Genomic DNA, 23,986 nt, shown 5'->3' with positions numbered 1-23,986 from the left:
AACAAAAAACCCAGTGTGGATAACAAATGCAGTGAAGAAGGCGATAAGCGACAAAAAAGCATCATTCAGAAAATGGAAAAAAGACCAATCAGAGGAGAACCAAAAAGTGCACAAAGAACACCAGAAGGAGTGTCACCGACTGGTTAGAAAAGCAAAAAGGGAATACGAAGAGAGACTGGCAGAGGAAGCAACAAACTTCAAGTCTTTCTTCAGATACGTCAAGGGGAAGCAACCGGCAAGAGAAGAAGTGGGACCATTGGATGATGGAGATAGAAAGGGAGTAGTAAAAGAAGAGAAAGAGATAGCTGACAAGTTAAATGAGTTCTTCACGTTAGTCTTCACGAGGGAGAATACAACCAACATTCAGGAACCCAAGGAAATCGTAATAGGAGACCAAAATGATAAGCTGGTCAATTTAAAGGTAAGCCAAGAGGATGTACTCAAGCAGATAGACAGACTAAAAAGCGACAAATCGCCAGGTCCGGACGGCATTCACCCAAGGGTACTCAAGGAACTAAAACACGAAATAGCGGAGCCACTCCGACAAATATGCAACCTATCCCTAAAAACCGGAGAGATCCCGGAGGACTGGAAAATAGCAAATGTCACGCCCATCTTCAAGAAGGGCTCAAGGGGCGACCCAGGAAACTACAGGCCGGTGAGCCTGACCTCAGTCCCGGGAAAGATGATGGAGGCACTGATTAAGGACAGCATCTGTGAATATATCGAAAACAATGTGCAGCTAAAACCGAGTCAGCATGGCTTCTGTAAGGGTAGGTCTTGCCTCACAAACTTATTGTACTTCTTTGAGGGGGTGAACAGCCAGGTGGATAAAGGGGAATCTATAGATATCATTTACCTCGACTTCCAAAAAGCCTTCGACAAGGTACCACACGAGAGACTGCTCTAAAAGATATGGAACCACGGGGTGCAAGGGGAGGTCCACCGATGGATCAAAAACTGGCTGGCAAACAGGAAACAGAGGATAGGCGTAAAGGGCCACTACTCGGACTGGAAAGGGGTCACGAGCGGAGTTCCACAGGGGTCGGTGCTGGGACCGCTCCTGTTCAATATCTACATAAACGACCTAGAAGCGGGAACCAAGTGTGAGGTCATAAAATTTGCAGATGACACCAAACTATACAGCAGGGCTCAAACGAGGGAAGACTGCGAAGATCTCCAAAAGGATCTAACGCAGCTGGAAAAGTGGGCCGAAAAATGGCAAATGAGCTTCAACGTAGGGAAATGCAAGGTCATGCACGTGGGGAAAAAGAACCCGATGTTCACTTACAAAATGGGGGGAACACCACTAGGGGTCAGTAACTTGGAGAGAGACCTGGGAGTGATGGTAGACGCAACACTGAAGGCATCGGCGCAGTGCGCCACGGCCTCAAGGAAAGCTAACAGAATGTTGGGTATCATTAAGAAGGGTATCACGACCAGGACGAGGGAAGTCATCATGCCGCTGTATCGTGCAATGGTGCGGCCACATCTGGAGTGCTGTGTCCAGTACTGGTCGCCGCACCTCAAGAAGGACATGGCGGTACTAGAGGGAGTACAGAGAAGAGCAACTAAACTGATAAAGGGAATGGAAAATCTCCCATTTACCGACAGATTAAAGCAGCTAGGACTTTTCTCCCTGGAAAAGCGGAGACTTAGAGGAGACATGATAGAAACCTTCAAGATCCTGAAAGGCATAGAAAAAGTAGACAGGGACAGATTTTTCAAATTAAGGAGCACCACAAGTACAAGGGAGCACTCGGAGAAACTGAAAGGGGACAGGTTTAGAACAAACACTAGGAAGTTCTTCTTCACTCAGAGGGTGGTGGATACATGGAACGCGCTTCCAGAGGCTGTGGTAGACAGGAACACATTAAATGATTTCAAAGAAGGTTTGGATAGATTCCTAAAAGAAAAAGGGATTGAAGGGTATAGATAGATATAGACCACTGCTCAGGCAATGGGCTTGATGGGCCACCGCGGGAGCGGACCGCTGAGCAGGATGGACCTCTGGTCTGCCTCAGCGGAGGCAACTTCTTATGTTCTTATGTATAGCCTCCAGGAATTCTGTCTCCTTAGCGCATTTTGAGCTTCCAAGACTCCAGTCTATCCCGGGGTAGTTGAAGTCTCCCATAATAACCGTGTTACCGCTTTTGCATTCTCGCTTCATCTCGGCTTCCATTTCTTCATCGATATCTCTGGTTTGCCCAGGTGGACAATAGTATAGGCCCATCTTTATTTGAGGCCCTTTCCATCCTGGTATTTTAACCCATAGCGATTCCAGCTTTTTTGGTCGTCTCTGCTGTGTCCATTTTTGTCGATTGTATGCTTTCTTTCATGTATAGGGCTATTCCACCTCCTTTCTTTCCTGACCTGTCCTGGCGATAGAGCTTGTATCCCGGCAGTGCTGTATCCCATTTGTTTTCTTTATTCCACCACGTTTCAGAGACTCCAATGATGTCTATGTCCTCTGCATTGGCCATGGCTTCTAATTCCCCCATTTTGTTTCTTAGGCTCCTTGCATTAGTATAAATGCAATTTAGATCCTGGTATTTTCTTGTCTTCATTTCCTTTCCCAGTGCTTCGGTCTTTAGTTTCTTCTCTTTTGTTACAATCCTTCTAACCTCCTCTTCTGGGTTAGTCGACTCCTGTAATTTGTCCATTGTTTCTTCCCAGCTTTTTTCCCCTTGGTATCTTCACGGGATACCTTCTTCCGATTCGTCGACGCTTGGTCGACTGTCGGCTTTCCCCTTCTTCTTAGTTTAAAGCCTGTTCTATTCCTCTCCTGACGTTGTTTGCTAGAAGTCTTGATCCCGCCGTACTCAGATGCAGTCCATCTCTCCTGTAGAGCTTGCTTTTGCCCCAGAACGTTGTCCAGTTCGTCACGAAGTGGAACCCTTCTTCCTCACACCATCTCCTCATCCACGCATTTATTGATTGTAGTTCCTCCTGCCTTTTCACATCTGCCCTTGGTACTGGTAGGATTTCTGAGAACGCTATCTTCTGGGTCCTCATCTTCAGCTTCCTTCCCAGAATCTTGAACTGTTCTATTCAGCGTGCTTCTTCTGTAGTCTCTCCTGCTGACATCGTTCGTCCTGATGTGGATCATTATTATGGTCTCTTCCGTCTCCGCTCCTTCCAGGATCTTTCCAATTTTGTCCACGATGTCCTTGGTTCTCGCTCCTGGGAGGCAGGTCACCAGTCAATCCTCTCTCCCTCCTGCTATGTGGCTGCCACATGCCTCAGGATCGAGTCTCCCACTAGGATCGCTGACTTTTCCTTCTTTAGGTTTCCCTTCTTTAGGTTGGGCACTATTCAGGCTTTTTTGAAGCTGGATTCACTTTTTCAGACTCGTATACGGGATACTCTCCATCAATCTATTTGGCTTAACACCAATCTTCGCATTGCTCTTGCCCCTATTTTTTGGCCATCTTGGATGGCTAAAGGGATATTCTTCCTGGCTCAATTGTGGAATCAAACTTTACGTACATTTCAGGATATACAAGGTCAGTTTCATTTGGCTGATTTGGCCTCGTATCAATGGTTGCAATTACAACAATGTTTGACTAAAAGTAAGCTGTCGCTTTCTACTGAGCTCCCTGATCTCTATAAATACATGTCTATTTTATGTACAGAGCAACATTTATCTTCTCGTATATATAAGGACCTTTTAATAAGTATGATGATACCTCTCCTCACTCATTGTATGCTGTTTGGGACAAGGATGTGCCAGGTACTTTAACTTCTGTACAATGGGAGGATTTTTGGCTTCGGACTTTTAAAATATCAATATCTGCTAATCTGACACAGTCCTTATTTTTTGTTTATCATCGCGCTCTATGGACTCCGAGGAAATTGTTCCGTATTGGACATTTAGCATCTGATTTTTGTTGGCATTGTGTTGCTGAGACTGGTACCTTGGTACATATGATTTATGAATGTTCTAAGTTACACTCTTTTTGGTCTTCTGTTTGGAGTATTATTTCTCATATTTTCTCTATAGATGAGGAGCTCACTGTGGCTATTGTATTTTGGAGAAGCACTGTACTTGATCTCCCCTTTCTGAGGATCACTCTCGTTTATTTGATCTTTTGATGGCTCTTGCCATGAAAGTGATTCTTAGAAACTGGAAAATTCATCATGATTTACATGTGGCTACTTGGTGGAATTTGGTTTCTCTAACCCATAAGTTTGAAATGGAGAATGATTACTTTACCTCTCGGTTCTGTTCTGTCAATAGTATGTGGGCCACTTTTCAATCTTATCTTTATGCTGAAAATGCTTAACTTCTTTGTATGCTTATTTTATTTTTGCTCTGTTGTTCATGCTGTGTTTCTGTTTTAAAATTTTAATAAAGAATGTTTGAACAAAAAAAAAAAATTCTGACATCAGCTCCAGCCGGTTTCGCTCCCTCCCTGCATGCCGTGGCAGCCTTCCCTTTAATAGACTCCTCATTTCCCAGCCAGCGGGGAAACAAATCAGCAGGCCGTCAGAAGCAAGCTTTACGCTCTCCCGCTCAGCCCCGTGCTGCTTTCCAATTGATTGCCATAAGTTCTCGCGAGTTGCCGCTGGCCAGGAAATGAGGAGCTGGCTGGACCATTAGGTAAAAAAGGGGGAACAGCGATGGCAGACGGACGGACCGGGGAGGGGGGGTTAAAAAAAAAGGTGGTGCGGCGGCAGCATGTGGGTGGGTTTAGAAAGGTGGTGTTGTGGCAGTGGGTGGGTGGGTTTAAAAAGGAGGTTTGGCGGCAGCGGGCGGGTGGGTTTAGAAAGGTGGTGCGGCAGGCAGGTTTTACAACAGTACAGTGGGGAGGGTAACAATTTTCTAGAAGAGGTTGCACTATGGAGCAATACAGAGACATTATTACATTCTTTGTCTTGTTAACCATCCCTTTTATAATAATTCCTAGCATCCTGTTTGCTTTTTTGGCTGCTGCTGCACATTGGGCGGAAGGTTTCATCATGTTGTCTACAATGACGCCCAGATCCTTTTCGTGGACACTAACCCCCCAAAGTGAGCCCTAGCATCTGGTAACTGTGATTTGGATTATTCTTCCCAAAGTCCTTTGCACTTGTCCACATTAAATTTGATCTGCCAATTTCCTAAGGTCTACCTGCAATTTTTCACAATCTGCATGCATTTTAACAACTTTGAACAGTTTAGTGTCATCTGTTCAAAGGGAAGAGGCAATATTCTTAGACTATTTTAGGGGTGTATACTTTTTGTTTGAAGGATTCAGTCAGGGACTTTAGATGTTTATTTCTGTCATTGGGGGTCAGAGCAGATGCGATGGTATCATTTTGATTGGCTGTGTATAATGGATTTTTTTTATATGTGAAAGATGACAGCTGGAATAGTTGCATCTGTTTGTGTATTTAGATGTTTGTATATAACCATTGTTGATAGAGACTGTGGTGTCTAGAAAACTGACTTTTTCTAGGGAATAGTCAATTTTGAATTTGAATGTAGGATGGTATGTATTGAAAGAATTATAGAATTATTTGAGTCATTCTCCCTCAGACCAAATCATGAAAATGGCATCAATATACCGGTGGTTTTGTTTGAAATGTATTTAGAAATGTCTCTTCTAGTTCTGCCATGAAGAAGTTTGCATATTGTGGTGCCATCCTTGTGCCCATAGCTGTGCCTTCATTTGACCCTTGAAAGGAAGTCTGCAGAAGGTAGCCTTGGAGGTGGAATCTCCTACCTATTACCTGATCCAGAGCTGAAAATTTGCTCATGACTTTGATGATGTCATGAGCAAAGTTTGCTGGATTGCTAGTCACAGTTGGTAATCTGGTTACTTTCTTAGTTTGCTTACTGCCTTGGATGTCTGTGTATGTCCTGTAATGTTGGTTTTATTTTAAACCACTTTGTCCTGTTCATCAAGAAATGGTGGCACCGCAAATTTTTATTAAACATTAAAGTTAATCCTAATCTAATCTAATCTTCTATTTGTGTGTCACACATACCTATTCAGGCTCTAGGTGACATTCAGAGAGGGGTTGAAGAGGGTCAGGAGGAGGGAATAAAGGGGTCCTTGAAAGGTGGGAGGGTAAGGGGGGGGGTGAGAAATCAAATCCCTAGAACCCTGTCCCAGCTCCACCAACAAAGCTTCATCAGCAATATTATAAACTACAAGAATTCTCATTGTTTTGAGAGGTTTGTTCTTTCAATTGTTAGTGAACTGTAAGAAATAATTGCTTCCTTCCAGGAATGTCTACTAGCTCAGAACTCCAGCCACTGGCTCTCTTGTACGTCATTGTGGACCTTTGTGGATTTCCTCGGTATATACATTACCTGACCCCCGAGGAAGATTTGTCGGGTGCCTGTTCCATTTCACAAAGGTGGTATACCATATTAAGGAGAAATTAAGTTCTTACCTACTAATTTTCTTTCTGTTAGCCTATAGACTGGTATAGTCCTTACGAATGGGTAATATACCTCACTGCGACCAGTAGGTGGAGACTGAGAACAAAACAAAACTTGTATATTAGGATAGACTTCCCCCCCTAGCAATCCAGTCTGCCGAATAGCCAAGCAGAACCCAGGAAAGACTACAACTGAAAACAGTAAGACACACTCCGAACAGGAGTGTAAAAACAACAAACATCTGTAAACAGCTGTTGGAACATGTGTAGAACTTAATCCTGGTATAAAAAATATCCCCACAGCTCACTAGCTAAGCCAGCTAAGCCATAGCGGCTGTTCTTAATTCTCCCCGGCCCTAGAAAAATTCTAGAACCCACAGAAAACCCCCAAATCTGCTGTGCGAGCAAAATAAAAACCCGCAATCACCGCACAAAGACAGAAAGGGTGGGGGACTATACCAGTCTACAGGCTAACAGAAAAAAAATTAGCAGGTAAGAACCTAATTTCTCCTTCTGTAGCGCCTGGTTGACTGGTATACTCTTTACAAAGGGGTCATACCAAAGCAGTACCCTCCCAAAGGGCTGACACCAGAACACATTCACCGAATACTGCGTCCCAATGCGCTTGAACATCCACACGGTAGTGTCTTACAAAGGAATGCAGAGAGGACCAAACTGCAGCCTTGCAAATATCCACTGGAGGCACTAGAGAAGATTCAGCCCAAGAAGCTGCCTGACCCCTAGTCAGCCTTGAGAAATTCTGGAACAGGCTTCTTCTTCAGAAGATAAGCGGAAACAATAGTCTCCTTGATCCAGCACACAATAGTAGCACCATCCCCCTTACAAGGACCCGCTAGAAGGACAAAGAGATGATCTGATTTCCTGATCTCCTGCATATTCCTGATTCTGCATATAAGAGCGATTTCCTGATCTCTGCACATAAGAGCGAAGGACCCGATTGACATCCAACTTGCGCAACTATCTCTGCTCGGAAGAGCCCTCCTGACTACCCAACACTGGGAGGACCACTGCCTGATTTACATGAAAAGGAGAAACTACTTTTGTCAGAAAGGAAGGAACAGTCCTCAAGACAACCTGCTCCCTAGAAAACTCCAAGAAGGGAGCCATACATGAGAAAGCCTGCAGCTCAGAAACACGTCTAGCTGAAGTAATGGTCACCAAGAAGATCGCCTTAAGAGTAAGATCCTTCAAAGAACAGTCGCGCAAAGGTTCATCGGGAGGGTGCATTAGAACTGACAGAATCAGATTCAGATCTCAAGAAGGAACAGAGGGTTGTATGAGAGGCTTGAGCAATTTGACCACCCACAAGAAGTGAATCACATCAGGAATGGCAGTCAAACGCTGACCTTTCAACAACCCATGAAAGGTTGATAAGGCCGCAAGCTGAACCTGGAGAGAAGACCAAGTCAGCCCCCTGTCCAGGCCATCCTGCAAGAACTCTAAGATGTTAGGCAGGGAAGTGCGAAAATAGACCACTCCACGCACATTACACCAGTCCTCAAATAGACGCCAAACTCTCACATAAGCCCGAGAGGTAGAAAGCCTCCAGGACCCCAATAGAGTGGAGATCACTTTATCAGAATACCCCTTCTCACCTAGGTGACCCCTTTCAAGAGCCAAGCCGTAAAACAAAAGGGATCTGGATCAAACATTGGAATGGGGTCCTGAGTCAGAAGATCGGGCGAAAGAGTCAGAGGAAGAGGATCCGCCAACAGATGCTTCACCAGATCTGCGTACCACGGCCACCTGGGCCAATCCAGAGCCAAGAGAACCACAAGGCCTGGATGACGAATGATGCGGAGAAGAACTCTGCAACTAATGGCCACGGAGGGAATACATACAACAGTCCCTCCATTGGCCATGGTTGAATCAGAGCATCCAGGCCCTCGGCCTGACCGTCTCTGCGATGACTGAAGAAGTGGGGCATTTTGGTGTTGACACTTGTGGCAATCAGGTCCATGAGGGGCTGACCCCCAAGACTGCACTATCAACTGAAAGGTCACGGAGCTTAGACACCACTCTCCGGGATCTAGCACGTGACGACTTAAGAAGTCCGCTTGAACATTCTCCACTCCTGCTATGTGGGATGCTGATATTTCCTGAAGGTGCAACTCTGCCCAGACCATGAGCAGAGCCGCCTCCTGTGCCAAAGTACTCCTGGTGCCCCCCCTGATGACTGACATAGGCCACCGCCGTGGCATTGCCCAATAGAACTCTGACTGACTTGCTCATCAGAAAGGACTGGAAGGCTAGCAATGCCAGATGGATGACTTTGGTCTCCAAGACACTGATCGATCAATAAGCCTCCTCCGTGGACCAGGTGCTCTGAGCTGAGTGACCTAAACACCGAGCTCCCCAACCAAGAAGACTGGCATCTATGAGCAGCACTGTCCACTGCGGCTGATCCAGACTCGCCCCTTGTACAAGATGGGGGGTCTGAAGCAACCAACAAAGACTGCCACGAGCTAAGCCCGGAAGCGGAACAGGGTGATCCAGACTGTGCCTCTGAGGTGACCACCTCCGAAGAAGAGCATACTGAAGAGGATGCATGTGGGCCCGTGACCACCTCATGACATCGAGGGAGGCCGCCATCAACCCTAAGACTTGGAGGAAATCCTGCGCCCGAAGACAACGGGACGCCATAAGCAGGTGAATCTGTGATTGCAATTTGCTTACCCAGGCCTCTGGAAGGAAGACCTTTCCCAAGGAGGTGTCGAACAGCACTCCTAGATACTCCAAGCACTGAGAGGGAGATAGCCGGCTCTTGGCAAGGTTGACTACCCATCCCAGTGACTGCATAAACTCCACCACCCGAGCCATGACCCGGGTGCTCTCCTGTAATGACTTCGCTCGAATCAACCAGTTGTCCAAGTAGGATAGAATGCCCTCTTTTTGCAACGCCGCCATAACAACTACCATAACACCTTGGTGAACATCTGTGGAGCCGTGGCCAGACCAAAGGGAAGTGCACAGAACTGATCATGTTGCCCCAAGATCGCAAAGTGCAGGAAGTGATGATGGGAGGCCCAAATACGAATGTGCAAGTAGGCCTCCATCAGATCCAGGGAGGTCAGAAACTCCCCCGGCTGAACCGCCAGAATCACAGACTGCAGAGTTCCCATGCGGAAGGAAGGCATGTGAAGAGCCCTGTTGACTCCTTTCAAATCCAGGATGGGTCGAAAGGCCCCTTCTTTCTTTGGCACCACAAAGTAAATTGAGCCTGTATCTAGGTGTGGTTTACAGACCCCCAAGACAACTGGAAGACATGGACGCAGAATTAATTGAAGACATAGAGAATATCACTCTACGAGGAGAAGCTGTACTGCTTGGGGACTTCAATATGCCTGATGCAGACTGGAACTCATTTTCAGCGACAACCAGCGGTAGCAGGAGGCTCTTAACCTCCATAAAGGGAGCACATCTCAAACAAATGGTAACGGAGCCCACTAGGGCCCAGGCGATCCTCGACCTGGTACTCACCAACGGGGAAAGCGTTTCAGAGGTCTCAGTAGGAGATACGCTAGCCTCCAGGGACCACAATATAGTATGGTTCAACCTTAGAAAAGGCTTCCCTAGATCAAACACGAAAACAAAGGTACTCAATTTCCGGTTCACAGACTTCGCACGCATGGGAGATTTCGTCCATCAGACGCTGCAGGACCAAGCGGACACCGATGATGTAGAAGCTAAGTGGTTAACACTGAAATCAACCATACATGAAGCAACTAGCCGCTTCATAAAATCAGTAAATAAACGACAAAGAAACAATAAACCCCAATGGTTCACCGCGGAGATCTCGCACCTCATTAAGGAGAAGAAAAAAGCATTTCTCTCCTACAAGCGCATGGAGAAAAGAGAGGCAAAAGTAGAATATAGGACCAGGTCTACAGTGGTCAAAATGGCAGTTAGGGAGGCAAAACTTCGAGTGGAAGAAATTCTGGCAAGAAACATTAAAAAGGGGGACAAATCCTTCTTCAGGTATATTAGTGACAGAAAAAGGAACACAGGCGGGATAGTATGCCTTAGAAGACCGGACGGAAGTTACGTGGAAGCAGATTCCGATAAAGCCGAACTACTGAATGAATACTTCTGCTCAGTCTTCACCTGTGAGGCACCGGGACACGGTCCCCAGTTGAAGGCAACACAAAGCACAGAAGACCCGTTTCAGAATTTTGAGTTCACACCAGGTGAAGTTTACAGTGAACTGGCAAGACTCCAGGTGAACAAAGCCATGGGACCAGACAATTTGCACCCAAGAATGCTCAGAGAATTGAGCGATGTCCTGGCGAAACCGTTGGCTGAGCTATTCAATCTCTCCCTAAGTAAGGGGAAAGTTCCCCTGGACTGGAAATTAGCTAATGTCGTTCCTCTGCATGAAAAGGGTTGCAGGGCAGAGGCTGCGAATTATAGACCGGTGAGTCTCACATCAATAGTGTGCAAACTCATAGAAACACTAATTAAAAGCAAATTGGACACGATCTTGAATGAAGGGAATCTTCGGGATCCCAGTCAGCATGGATTCACCAAGGGTAGGTCCTGCCAATCCAATCTCATCAGCTTCTTTGACTGGGTAACAAGAAAGTTGGACTTGGGAGAGTCTTTGGACGTCGTGTACCTGGACTTCAGGAAAGCTTTTGACAGTGTCCCACACCACAGGCTGCTAAGCAAGATGGAATCGATGGGGTTAGGAGAGACACTAACTGCATGGGTCAATGATTGGCTGAGTGGCAGACTTCAGAGGGTGGTGGTTAATGGTACCCTCTCTAAAACATCGGAGGTGACCAGTGGAGTGCCGCAGGGCTCGGTCCTGGGTCCACTCCTTTTCAACATATTCATAGAGGATCTGACTCAAGGGCTTCAAGGTAAAATAACACTATTCGCCGATGACGCCAAACTATGTAATATAGTAAGTGAATGCAGTTTACAGAATTATATGGCGCAGGACCTGCTTACATTGGAAAGTTGGTCCTCAACCTGGCAGCTAGGCTTCAATGCTAAGAAATGTAAGGTCATGCACCTCGGAAGCGGAAATCCATGCAGGACGTACTTCTTGAACGGAGAAAATGTAACTAGGACTTCAGCAGAACGAGATTTAGGAGTAATCCATGCAGAACATACACCTTGAATGGAGTAGCACTAGCTAGGACTTCAGAAGAACGCGATTTGGGAGTAATCATCAGTGCAGACATGAAGGCGGCCAAACAAGTGGAGAAGGCCTCATCCAAGGCAAGGCAAATGATGGGATGTATCAAGAGAAGCTTCGTCAGCCGCAAGCCTGAAGTCATAATGCCACTTTACAGAGCCATGGTGAGACCTCATCTGGAGTACTGTGTGCAATTCTGGAGGCCACATTACCGCAAAGATGTGCTTCGAGCCGAGTCGGTCCAGCGGATGGCCACTAGAATGGTCTCCGGACTCAAGGGTCTCTCATACGAAGAAAGACTGGGCAAATTGCAGCTCTATACTCTAGAGGAGCGCAGGGAAAGGGGGGACATGATTGAGACATTTAAATATGTCACAGGACGTGTCGAGGTGGAAAACGACATCTTCCTTCTCAAAGGACCATCGGTCACAAGAGGGCACGAACTCAAACTCAGAGGAGGGAACTTTAATGGTGACACCAGGAAGTACTTCTTCACAGAAAGGGTGGTGGATCACTGGAACAAACTTCCGATGCAGGTGATCAAGGCCACCAGCGTGCTCGACTTTAAGAATAAATGGGACATCCACGTAGGATCACTACGAGGGTCGAGCTAAAGAACTAAGTCATTAGCACCCAGACTTAATGGGGTGGGTCAGTAGAGTGGGCAGACTTGATGGGCTGTAGCCCTTTTCTGCCGTCATCTTTCTATGTTTCTATGTTTCTATCATCAGTGCAGACATGAAAACTGCCAATCAAGTGGAGAAGGCTTCATCTAAGGCAAGGCAGATATTGGGTTGTATCAATAGAAGTTTCGTCAGCCGAAAGCCTGAAGTCATAATGCCGTTGTACAGGGCCATGGTGAGACCTCATCTGGAGTACTGTGTGCAATTCTGGAGGCCACATTACAGTAAAGATGTGCGCAGAATTGAATCGGTTCAACGGACGGCCACCAGGATGATCTCGGAGCTCAAGGGTCTCTCGTACGAAGAGAGACTGAACAAATTGCAGCTCTACACTCTTGAGGAACGTAGGAAGAGGGAAGACATGATCGAAACATTTAAGTACCTCACGGGACGTGTCGAAGAGGAAGATGATATTTTCTTTCTCAAGGGACCCTCTGCCACAAGAGGGCACCCGCTCAAACTCAGGGGCGGAAAATTTCATAGTGACACCAGAAAGTATTTCTTCACAGAGAGAGTGGTTGATCATTGGAACAAGCTTCCAGTGCAGGTGATCGAGGCAGACAGCGTGCCAGACTTTAAGAATAAATGGGATACCCATGTGGGATCCCTACGAGGGTCAAGATAAGGAAATTGGGTCATTAGGGCATAGACAGGGGGTGGGTAAGCAGAGTGGGCAGATTTGATGGGCTGTAGCCCTTTTCTGCCGTCATCTTCTATGTTTCTATGTTTACCAACTTGTGCCCCACTCCTGCGAGGGAACTGGAACCACCGCATGGAGATCTAACAATGTTTGAATGATCTGGCGAAAGGCTGCTGCTTCCACGCCCCCTGCGAGAGAGAACCGAGAAAACAGTCTGGCAAGGAACGGGCAAACTCCAGAGCACAGCCATCCCGAATCACCTCCAGAACCCACTGATCGGATGTGATGTCTGTCCATTTCAGATAAAAGTCTTGCAGCCGGGTGCCGACAAGGAGTCACTGGACAGGACGGGTGGCAGAGGACCCGGTGGGGGCGCTACTTGCACCCCGGCGGGCCCCACGAAAGGACTGCATGCACTGGAAGAACCTGCCTCTAGAGAGCCCAGGAGACTGAAAAAAAAAGGCAGCCCCTCAACCAGGGTGGAAACGGCAGAAATTATGCCCACGAAACCCCCTTCCCCACCCCTATCCCCAAATAAAATGACTGTCTTGGAGCACCCATTGGATTAGCAATCACAATACCCCCTTCCCCTGGCCACTTTATCTCTTCCCCCGAAACAAACCTACAAAATAAACCCTTATTTAATTTAACAATATACAAAATTACCTTATATCCACATATTTAAGAAAAGAATGTATTCTACCCCTTTAAAAATGTACATCCGGTGGTGGGGGAGAGAGGAGGGGGGGTTGGTATGATAATGAATTTTGGTATATAGATATGAGATTCATGATAGATATTTTATATGTTGAAAATTGGAACTGATTAAGGGGGGAGGGGGATTAATTCTGAAATGGACATTGAATATTAAGTGTGGTATTTGAGTATAAAATGATATATGTACTGTTATACTTATTGTAAGTTTTAAAAAAAGAATAAAGAATCGAAAAAAAAGAAAAGAAATCATGCCCACGAGCAACGGCACCTTGAGCCAGCATCCTCGGCCTATCCTCAGACAAACGAGGCACTTTAGAGTCAGTAAGAGTCTGAACCAACCTGTCCAGGTCCTCAACAAACAAGAAAGATCCCCTACAAGGAAACTTTGTTAACTTAGCTTTGGACACCGAATCCGATGACCAAGCGCGAAGCCACAAGGTACGGCAAGCTGCCACTGAAAATGCCAACGACTTGGCAGAAGCTCACAAGAGGTCATACATAGCACCCAATTCAATCTTTGCCACCTCGCACATGAGCAATTCCCAAACCTCAGATTTACCGTCAAGCACATGCTCGGCACAGCAAAAACACGCCCGAGCCACTAGCCTGCCACACATCGCCGCCTGGACCGCAAGAACAGTTACATCAAAACTCTGTTTAAGGAGGGACTCCAACTTACGCTTCTCCGGGTACTTTAAGGCTGCACTGCCCTCAACAGGCACAGTATGCCTTTTAGAGATGGCCGAGACCACTGCATCCCCTACAGGGACTTCAGAGTGTCCCTATCTCCTTCAGGAATGGGATACAGGCAGGCCATGGAGCGCGCAAAATGAAAGGGAGCTTCTGGCACCTGCCACTGAGTGAGCAATTTATCTCAAATTTCCTGATGCATAGGATATTTGGGGTTCACCGTACGCAGGCGCTCCGACATGGTGTCTTCAAAATGCAAAACCGAGGAGACGTGAAGAATTAGCTCATGAAGCTCGTCCCGCTGAAAAATGCGCACCACAAATGCAATTTTGCCAGCTGGAGGGTGCTCGAAACCCTTGCTGGCAGAATCCGACCCCCCAAGAGGATCCTGCAAATCTCTTCAAGGGTCCAGGTCCTCCTCAAAAACCTCTTGCTTCTGTGGGCAAAAATCCTCATCCCAAGAGACCCTCAGGCGTTTGGATGAGAGAGGAGTAGAGGGGAGCAAAACTGCCGCTGTTTGGGGCCACATCGAGGAAGACGTCGAGGGTTAACTCCCACCCCCACCCCCCTCCGAGTGGACACGGAGCCTCCTGCTGCCAGCACATAAGCTTTACAAAGTGCTAACATAAATTCAGGGGGAAAGACCCCCGTCAGCCCCAAGGGATTCCCTGCCCCAGCAAGGGACCCTGCCATACCTTGCCCCTGTATTTCCAGAACAGGGAGAAAGTCACCTGAGGTAACTAAGATGAAGGAGGAGGTTCCCGCCGAAACTGAACCTGAAACCACTAAAATCGGAGTTCCTGTGGCCTGTGGCGTTTGAAAAGCCTGGGACTTTACTGATGCTGAGGAACCGACTGATGCATAAAGGGAATCCCCAGCCACTCTGGCAGTAAGGGAATCCTTTTCTACCTGAACATCGGCGGCTGCTGAATCCTCCACGTGGGCGTCAACTCAAAGGGCACCATCAGTGGGGCACCCTAGCCGCTGGCATCCGCTACCAACGAGGCTACCCCCCTACTCCGGCCTGCACAACACTTGCACAGGCTGGCCACGAGTACCTTGCATCTGGAGTACAATGAGCACTTTTTCCCTTTAAAAGTGCTCATTGTGTTGAAAGAAAAACTGCCGGTTAGTTGAGAAAACACAGAAAAACAGGCAGTTTTATAGGGAAATGAGCCTTGCAGACCAGCACACCTCAGGATTTTTTTTTCTAAGTCAGAACAGACTCCAAGGCTCTCAAAGCTGGAGGGCTGACCACCCAGGGGGGCCAGGCTGCCTGCTGAGGCACCTCTATAAAAATATGGGGAGGTGGAGGAAGGTGGGGGGAGAGACCCAGCATGAGACCCGCTGGGTTTAACACTCCCAAGGTCGGACAGATCCCCAAACAGGACCTGGCCAAGCTCTATCTGGCACAAAGGGGAACCAGTAGTCCAAAACAAAATTCCAACAGTGCTAAGAGGGAAGCCGAAAAGCCTTACCACCTGCTATGGAGACTGAGATAGACTGGATTTCTAGGGGGGAAGCTATACTGATATACAAGTTTGTTCTCAGTCTCCACCTGCTGGAAGCAGTGAGGTATATAACCCATTCGCAAGGACTATACTAGTCTACCAGGTGCTACAGAATCTTTGTGCATGAAAGAGGAGCAGGACTAGTGTGTGATAGTATGTGATGATCTTAAGGAGGCCAAAAAGATTGAAAAGGCAACGGTGAAAGCTAGAAGAATGCTAGAGTGCACAGGGAGAAGTATGGCCATTAGGAGAAAGGAGGTATTGATGCCTCTGTATAAGAAATACCTAATTTAGAATACTGTGTACAATTCTGGAGACTGCACCTTCAAATGATATTAACAGGATGGAGTTGGTTCAGAAGGCGACTACTAAAATAGTTAGTGGTCTTTGTCATAAGGCATATGGGGATAAAACTTAAAGATCTCAATTTTTGTACTTTGGAGGAAAAGTGGGAGAAGGGAGATATGATAGAGACATTTAAATACCTATATAGCATAAATGTATATGAGGCAAGTATCTTATTTGAAAGGAAGCTCCAGAATGAGAGGGCATAGGATGAAGTTAAGAGATGATAGGCTCAGGAGTAATCTAAGTAAATACTTTTTTACAAAAAGGGTGGTAGATACATGGAATAGTCTCCCGGAAGAGGTGGTAGAGACAAAGACTGTTTGAATTCATGAAAGTGTGGGACAGGCACATGGGATCTCAGGGAGAGGAGGAGACAGTGGATGCTATGGATGGGCACTGGATGGGCCATTTAGCCTTTATCTGCCATCATGTTTCTATGTTTCTAAGTCAGTGCATAGAAAATTTATCTCATGTATATTAATTGTGGGATATCATGAAAATCTGACTGGCTTTGATGTGCCCCAAGGACTGGATTGATAACATCTGCTCTAACACCCCTTCAAAAACTGTCCTTCCAAAGGAGAAGCTAAGAATACCACTAGATAACAGGGGGGAACCTGTCAAAGCCAGAATCAAACATTAAAAGGGCTTGTTCTGTTAAGACAAGAAATACAATTCTGTGTTTCATTTATCTTACTTTTATTTGTTATCCTTACATATGGTGTGGTGGCACACTGATTAGTCAATGCTACTTGTGAGGGATTTGATTTTAGAATAAGATGCTGCACATAGACAATTTGATCTTAGTAGCGCCTTTGACTTGGTGGACCATGAGATTCTATTGGGTTGTTTGGATGCTATGGGAATTTCTGGAAAAGTTCAAGACTGGTTTTCGGGTTTCTTGGAAAAAAGATTGTATCAAGTCTTTAGCAATGGTCAGTACTCCAATTCTTGGAGTAACCCTTGTGGGGTACCTCAAGGTTCACCATTATCACCCACATTGTTCAACATCTATGTTGCTTCCTTGGCCAATCTTTTACAAAGTTTAAATGTAATCTTTCACATTTATGCTGACATCACAATACTGATACCAGTCATTTCTTTTACCACTGAAATAAAAAATCAGATTACTTTTCTCCTAAATCAGATTGAACAATGGACCATTGAATTTAAATTGAAATTAAACACTGAAAAAAACAGATTCTTCTTGGCTAGTCCCAACGATAAAACTCTTTATTTCAGAGGACAAGAATATCCAATAGCCTCGTCTCTAAAAATTTTAGGAGTCATACTTGACTGTCATTTAACCCTGGGTGAGCATATGCTTGTAAAGAAATGTTTCTTTGCATTATGGAAGTTGCGAACCATTAAAAAATACTTTAACCCTACTTCCTTCCGATTACTAATTCAAGCATTAATCTTATCTATTCTTGACTATTGCAATATAATCTATTTGGGAGCTTGTAAAACTGTCTTGGGAAGATTAAGGCTAATCCAAAATACAGCAGTCCGTTTAATTTTCGGATTAAAAAAACAGGAACATGTCAGCCCTTACTACCGTCAGCTGCACTGGTTGCCAATGGAAGCAAGAGTACTTTTTAAATTTGCTTGCATTTGCTATAAGATGTTATTTGGATTAGCTCCGCTATATCACTTCTCTCATTTTGAATGGTACTGTTCAACTATGTTTATTCACTTTTCCTAATCCCAAAAATTGCCGTTATAAAAAATATTTTGATCGATTCTTGGCTTATCAAGCAGGTAAAGTTCAAGTATGATTAGATGATCTGATTCAACAATCTGCATCTTTAGAAAATTGGTTTGTTTAAAAAAATTGTTATATGATTGATGACTATGTCATAGTTTCTTATTGTATTTTTCACTACTGAAATATTAGTACTGCTTTTCTGTGTGCTTTGTATCATCACTGGAATGTCCAATCTTTTTTATTTTGTGAACCGCCTAAAACTTTTTGGGTGCTGGCGGTATAGAAAAATAAAGTTATTATTATTATTATTATTAATATGAATGTACAATTTACCTTTCCAATTTCAGATGCCCAAGAAATTGAGATCTGATTTGGCACTGCTGACGATAACCTCACTAAAGATGTAATATTCAGTGGACGCCCAGGCCTTTTTTGTTCTATTCCATTTTTGGGAGGTGGAGCATAACCCTGCATAAAAAAGCAAGGGAAAGAAGAAATGTTTAATTTTTCACTGTAATAGTTTTCTTATGTGTAAAAATAATATTCCACCAGTGACGTTCTTCTCCTCCTTTGTATGAAATGAATCTTACAGTATGACCATTCACTTTGAAATTACTAGTTGCACTTATGATCTTAATACAACATTTGTATGGAAAGATTAGGCTCTTTTTTAAACTTTTATTCATTTTACAACTTACATCAAGTGTATCAAGAAATAACATTTGAATTGGAAAAAAAAACCCATCACTTGTATTACTATTATTAGCATCAACTGACATTCATGAAAGTTAACCTCCCCTCCCATCCCTATCACATCAAAAATATTAATTTATATTATATTATACAATATACATTCTATTAATATATCAAAAAATCATCCCTCCCACCTATCCCTATCCCCTCATTTCAATTATCTTATGAAGGGAAAATATTTACTACTCATTACAAAAGTCTGTTAATGGTCCCCAAACATCTCAAAATTTACCAAAATATTCTCTCTGTGTGGCTAACGTTCTTTCCATTTTATAAATATGACATACAGAACTCCACCAAAAACTGTAATTTAATCTATTCTGATTTTTCCAATTAAATGTAATATGTTGAATGGCAATTCCAGTCAGAATAATTAGAAGTTTATTGTTTTTTGAAGAAATCTGACTTTTCGCTCTCATTGACATGCCAAATAAAATAGTATCATATGTCAAGGCTACCGGATTTTCTAACAACCTATTTATTTGGCCCCAAATTGATTTCCAAAAAGCCAAAATACATGGACAATAGAACAATAAATGATCTAAAGTCCCAGCTTCGAGATGACAATGCCAACATCTATTAGACTTAGAGCTATGTAATTTTTGTAAATGAACAGGGGTCCAGAAAGCTCTATGTAACAGAAAAAACCAAGTTTGTCTCATAGATGCAGATACTGTACATCTCATCCTCCAAGACCAAATTCGTGACCATTGAGATGTAGTAATTTTATGCTTAATCTCAATGCTCCAAATGTCCCGAATACCAGTTTTTGATTTTTTTTTTTATATTCTTTATTCATTTTATATTTACATCAAGTGTACAGAAAATAACAGATTAACTTAATACATCACTTGAAATACCACAGCATTTTCCCAAAATAAAATTTATCCCCTTTCCACCCACCATTCTAATATCTTTTAATACATACAATATAATAAAATAATTCATTCTATTCATAACCATTAATAAAAAGTCACCCCCCCTCCCAAATCTTTCATTTATGTAAAGTCAGGGAAAAATGATAACTATTCTTTACAATAAGTTATCAATGGCCCACACACATCCTTAAACTTATTAAAATATCCTTTCTGTGTTTGTCTCATCCCTTCACCCTCTCTTCCTGTTTCTTTGTTTCTTCATTGTGTTTCTCTGTGGTCTCTTTAAGAAACTTTTGCAGCTCTCTTACTTCCACCTCCAATGCGGTCAGTTTCTTTTCCAGGTCTTTTCCCAATTTTAATTCTTACATGTGGATCGGGGGGGGGGGGGGGAGTTGGATTTTTATCAATAATATATATGAATGATAAGATATTTTATTCATGTGGTATATTTTTTGTTGTATATGGAAGTGGGAGGAGGTGGGGGGTTATATCTTTTTGTTGTATGATATGGTAGATTTTCAAGTGATGTTGTATTCTAATTGTTTGATATTTACTTTTGAAGGAAATTATTACAAACAACAGACGGGGGTGGCCATGGGGGCCATTATGGCGCCTTCGATAGTGAATTGTTAATGTAAAATAACTTGTTTTATTGTTCTATACTATAATTCTTTTATTATGTAATTCGCTTAGATTTAATAGGCGAACCATCAAATTTTAATAAACTTGAAACTTGAAACTTGAATTTATTCATGTCTGATTTTGAAACAAGATGGGTTTTAGAAAACCCTTTTTCAGAGATGTATTCATTCTGGTCTAGATTTATTGATGATGTGTTCTTTATTTGGCGAGGTGACCGAGTCATCTAGAAGAGTTCTCGAATTGGCTGAATAATTGCCACCCGAACATCAAGTTTGTCATGCAATGTGAAATGAACAACATAACATTCTTGGACATTAAAATTGCACGACATCATTCTAGAACTTGGACACGCAAGCAAATGGTCGGGTAATAGCTGAGCTCCAGACCAGACAAGCTAATATTTCAAATTTACAACTCCAAAAATTTAATTTTTATTGAAAAAAAAACGATTGATAAGAAGAAAATGGCATCGGGCAAACAAAATAAAACCGATACAGGAGCCGGAGGAGCAGGAACAAGCAGTAACAAAAGATCAAAGCCAGAACCAGGGACACCATCAAAAGTACCATTGCCTTCAGAAGATCAAGATATGATGGCAGAAATAAAACAAATAAAGGATATAGTACTGGAGATCAAAAAACAACTACAAAGGACAATTGATGATGTTGCCATATTAACAAAAAGAGTTGATCTAATTGACAACAAAATGACACACTTGGAGGAAAGATCGGAAGAAGTACATGCTGAGGTTATACAAAACAAACAAGCCTGGAAAGAAATGGAAATATTAAAGAAAGATCTGGAAGACTGTGTGAATAGAGAAAAAAGAAATAATTTAAGAATTATTGGGATGCCGGAAGGAGTGGAAAAAAATGATCCCATAAATTTCTTAGAACAATTCCTCCCAAAGATACTGCCTATAAAATCCAAGATGCCTCTTGAAATAGAGAGGGCACACAGAATACCGGGACAAAAAACAACCACACAAAAAGGACCAAGAATTTTATTTTTAAATTACTAAGATATCAACATGTAGTTGAAATATGCCAGCTAGCTAAAGCAAATAAAAACCTAAGATGTCAAGATGCACGTATACATATTGTGCCAGGCTTTGCTAGAGAAACTGCTCAAAAAAGAAAACAACTCCTTGATTTAAGACCTCAACTACGAGCATTAGGAGCAAGATATGGATTACTCTACCCAGCGGTGATGAAGGTAACTTTAGGAAATAAAACACAAAATTTTACTGATTCTAAAAAACTAGCAGAATACCTTGAAACATATGAACAACCAATGACATCTTAAAAGAAACTTTGGGATTTTTTTTAAAAATAACAAGAAGACATCAAAAACTTTTCATTTGATTTATTATATTATAACTCAATTTATTAATACAAAGAACTCTAAACATTAAAAAATTGTATACACCGTTTAGAATGCTGGAACTTTAAAATACTTTAAAAAAAAAAACCAAAAAAAATAAACGATAAATCCAAACACGAGAATCGAACAAACTTGAAACGAATGCAAACACGTCAGTAGCAGAATTATGTGAAGGGGAAAAAAAAAAGCATTGACCTACCTAGAAAATTCTATATATATGCAGGCTGGAGGGAAGAGGGGAACGGCCTTTTTGAGAGATATCCTTTGGCGCCATTGCTCTTGAACTCTCGGAGAAGAAATATGAAGAAATAAAACACTAGAAGTACTGTATTTGCTGAATCGCTGAGTCAAAAATGAGATCTGCGCGTTAACAGGAAGTCACTCTCACTAATAAGGAATGCACCGGAAATGAAGAAGAATGCTTACGTTTTATGTCTTACATATACGGAAAGTCAGAAAGGAAAAAAAAAATAGACTCAAAGGGAAACTAAAAATATATGCTAAACAACAAATTACACCAAAGACAGAAACAAGAACCCAATACAAAGAAGAGAAACAAGAACATATCGATACAGCAGAAATCCTTCACGGATATACTACACCGAAGATGAAAAAAAAAAAAAAGGAAAACCAAACTCAGCAATGACTACACAATCTGCCTCAAAGTGGAAAAGGAAAAAATCTATGACAGAGCGCCCACTTATGCTGTGATCCCCATATCATTCCTAATAATTATTCACAATAATGCAGATGGAAATAGAAGAGACTGTGCATTTCTTTCTTATCTTTCGCTTATATTCCTTATAGTCTTCTGTATCTTTCTCCCATCTGTTTATTCTCATCCTTCTCATACTTTATACATATAATTTAAAAAAAAATAAATAAATATTGCATTTATTAGGTATATACTTACCAATGGCATTTATTATATACTTAAACTGAATTTATTTAATTTACTTAATATTGACTAATGGATACTTTAACTAACCTGGCAATTGATATTAACAAAAATATATATTTTGCAATTTTAGAGATCCAGAATATTAATGAGGAAGAAAATATAATAAACACTTTCCAGGCTTTCAGGCTTCTAATAATACCTTTAAGATCTTATGAACTGAACTTTTAGCCATGCTTGATTGAACTATATGAAACTCTGTTTAAATTCTATAGTTCAAATTCATTTCTTTGCTACATTCTGTTTCTGTGAAATTTCTTGTAAAATAAAGAAATGAAATGATAAAAAAAAATAATAAAATATGTATATATATATGTGTATATATATATAGATTTCTGAAAATGAATAAAAGAGAAAACAACTATATAAAAAGTATAACATATATTAATACAAGGATATATTATACTATGTTATTAGCATGGAGTAATAAGTATAAAATTATAATTTGTTTTTTTAGCTTGTAATGGAGTAATGTCAGACCTGATCTATTTTGTGTTTCCAAGTGATCGTATATAAATGGGGTGGGGAGGGAGGGAAAGGGAGGGTAATAAATTTTAAGGGTAGGGGTAAAATAGGTAATTCCTCAAACTATCTTATATATGGGAAAAGGAAGTTCATAAAAAACACTGAAGATAGAATTGTTATAATACAAATTACATTAAAATTAAATGGATCTTAAATTAATCTCTTTAAACGTTAATGGTCTCAATCACCCGATTAAAAGAAAAAAAGCATTATTATTTTTGAAAAGGCAAAACGCTGATATATGCTGCATACAAGAGACCCATTTGTCGAATAATGAATCCATAAAGCTAAAAGGTGATTGGGTCAAACAATGTTTCTATTCTGCAGCAATAGGAAAAAAAGCTGGTGTTGCAATATTAATAAATAAAAAATGTTCCGCTTCATTTAAGTTTAAGGCAGCTGATCCTCTAGGAAGATGGATATACATAGAAATGGACATGGGAAATACTACCATGACGCTCTTCAATATATATGCCCCTAATTCAAATCAAAATGAATTTTTTAAAACTCTGCTACAGTTGATTCTTCCACTGGCTACTTCAAATTTAATAGTGGCAGGGGATTTCAATGCTGTGATGGATCCATTGATAGATAAAAGCCCGAGAAGATTTATAAAATCATTAGGCCTTGATAATTTAGTGCAATCTTGTGATTTAAAAGATATTTGGCGTATTCTTCATTTTGATAGTCGGGAATTTTCGTTTTGTTCACAAGTCCATAACTCTTTTTCTAGAATAGATTATATTTTTGTTTCTAATCAATTAGTACATCAAGTCACACAGGCTGTCATTGATCCAATTATATTATCTGATCATGGTGGAGTGTGGATTGAGATTAAAATAATAGATCAAAATAGAAATAGACCTATATGGAAATTAAATAATACATTGCTTACAGATAATGATTTTTGTACAAATCTTATAAATAAAATTGAAGATTATTTTCAAATTAATGATACAGAAGAAATTTCCATAGAGACTTTATGGGATACTTTTAAAGCATACATTAGAGGAC

At 42.2% G+C, this 23,986-nt stretch overlaps 1 protein-coding gene across 4 annotated transcripts in view; it reads right to left on the bottom strand.

Moving 5' to 3' along the window:
• The window catches only part of PIAS2 (protein inhibitor of activated STAT 2), a 136,105-nt gene that overhangs the window by 61,641 nt on the left and 50,478 nt on the right, over positions 1-23,986 (bottom strand). For all 4 annotated transcript variants that reach the window (XM_033934957.1, XM_033934942.1, XM_033934950.1 and 1 more), the window contains exon 6: positions 18,167-18,301. In XM_033934957.1, coding sequence (XP_033790848.1) covers positions 18,167-18,301 — 135 coding nt within the window. The remainder of the gene's footprint in view (positions 1-18,166; positions 18,302-23,986) is intronic.

The sequence above is a fragment of the Geotrypetes seraphini genome, chromosome 1 (genome assembly GCF_902459505.1).
Source record: "Geotrypetes seraphini chromosome 1, aGeoSer1.1, whole genome shotgun sequence".
Classification (NCBI taxonomy): Eukaryota; Metazoa; Chordata; class Amphibia; order Gymnophiona; family Dermophiidae; genus Geotrypetes; species Geotrypetes seraphini.
This window is presented reverse-complemented; position numbering and strand designations above follow the sequence as displayed.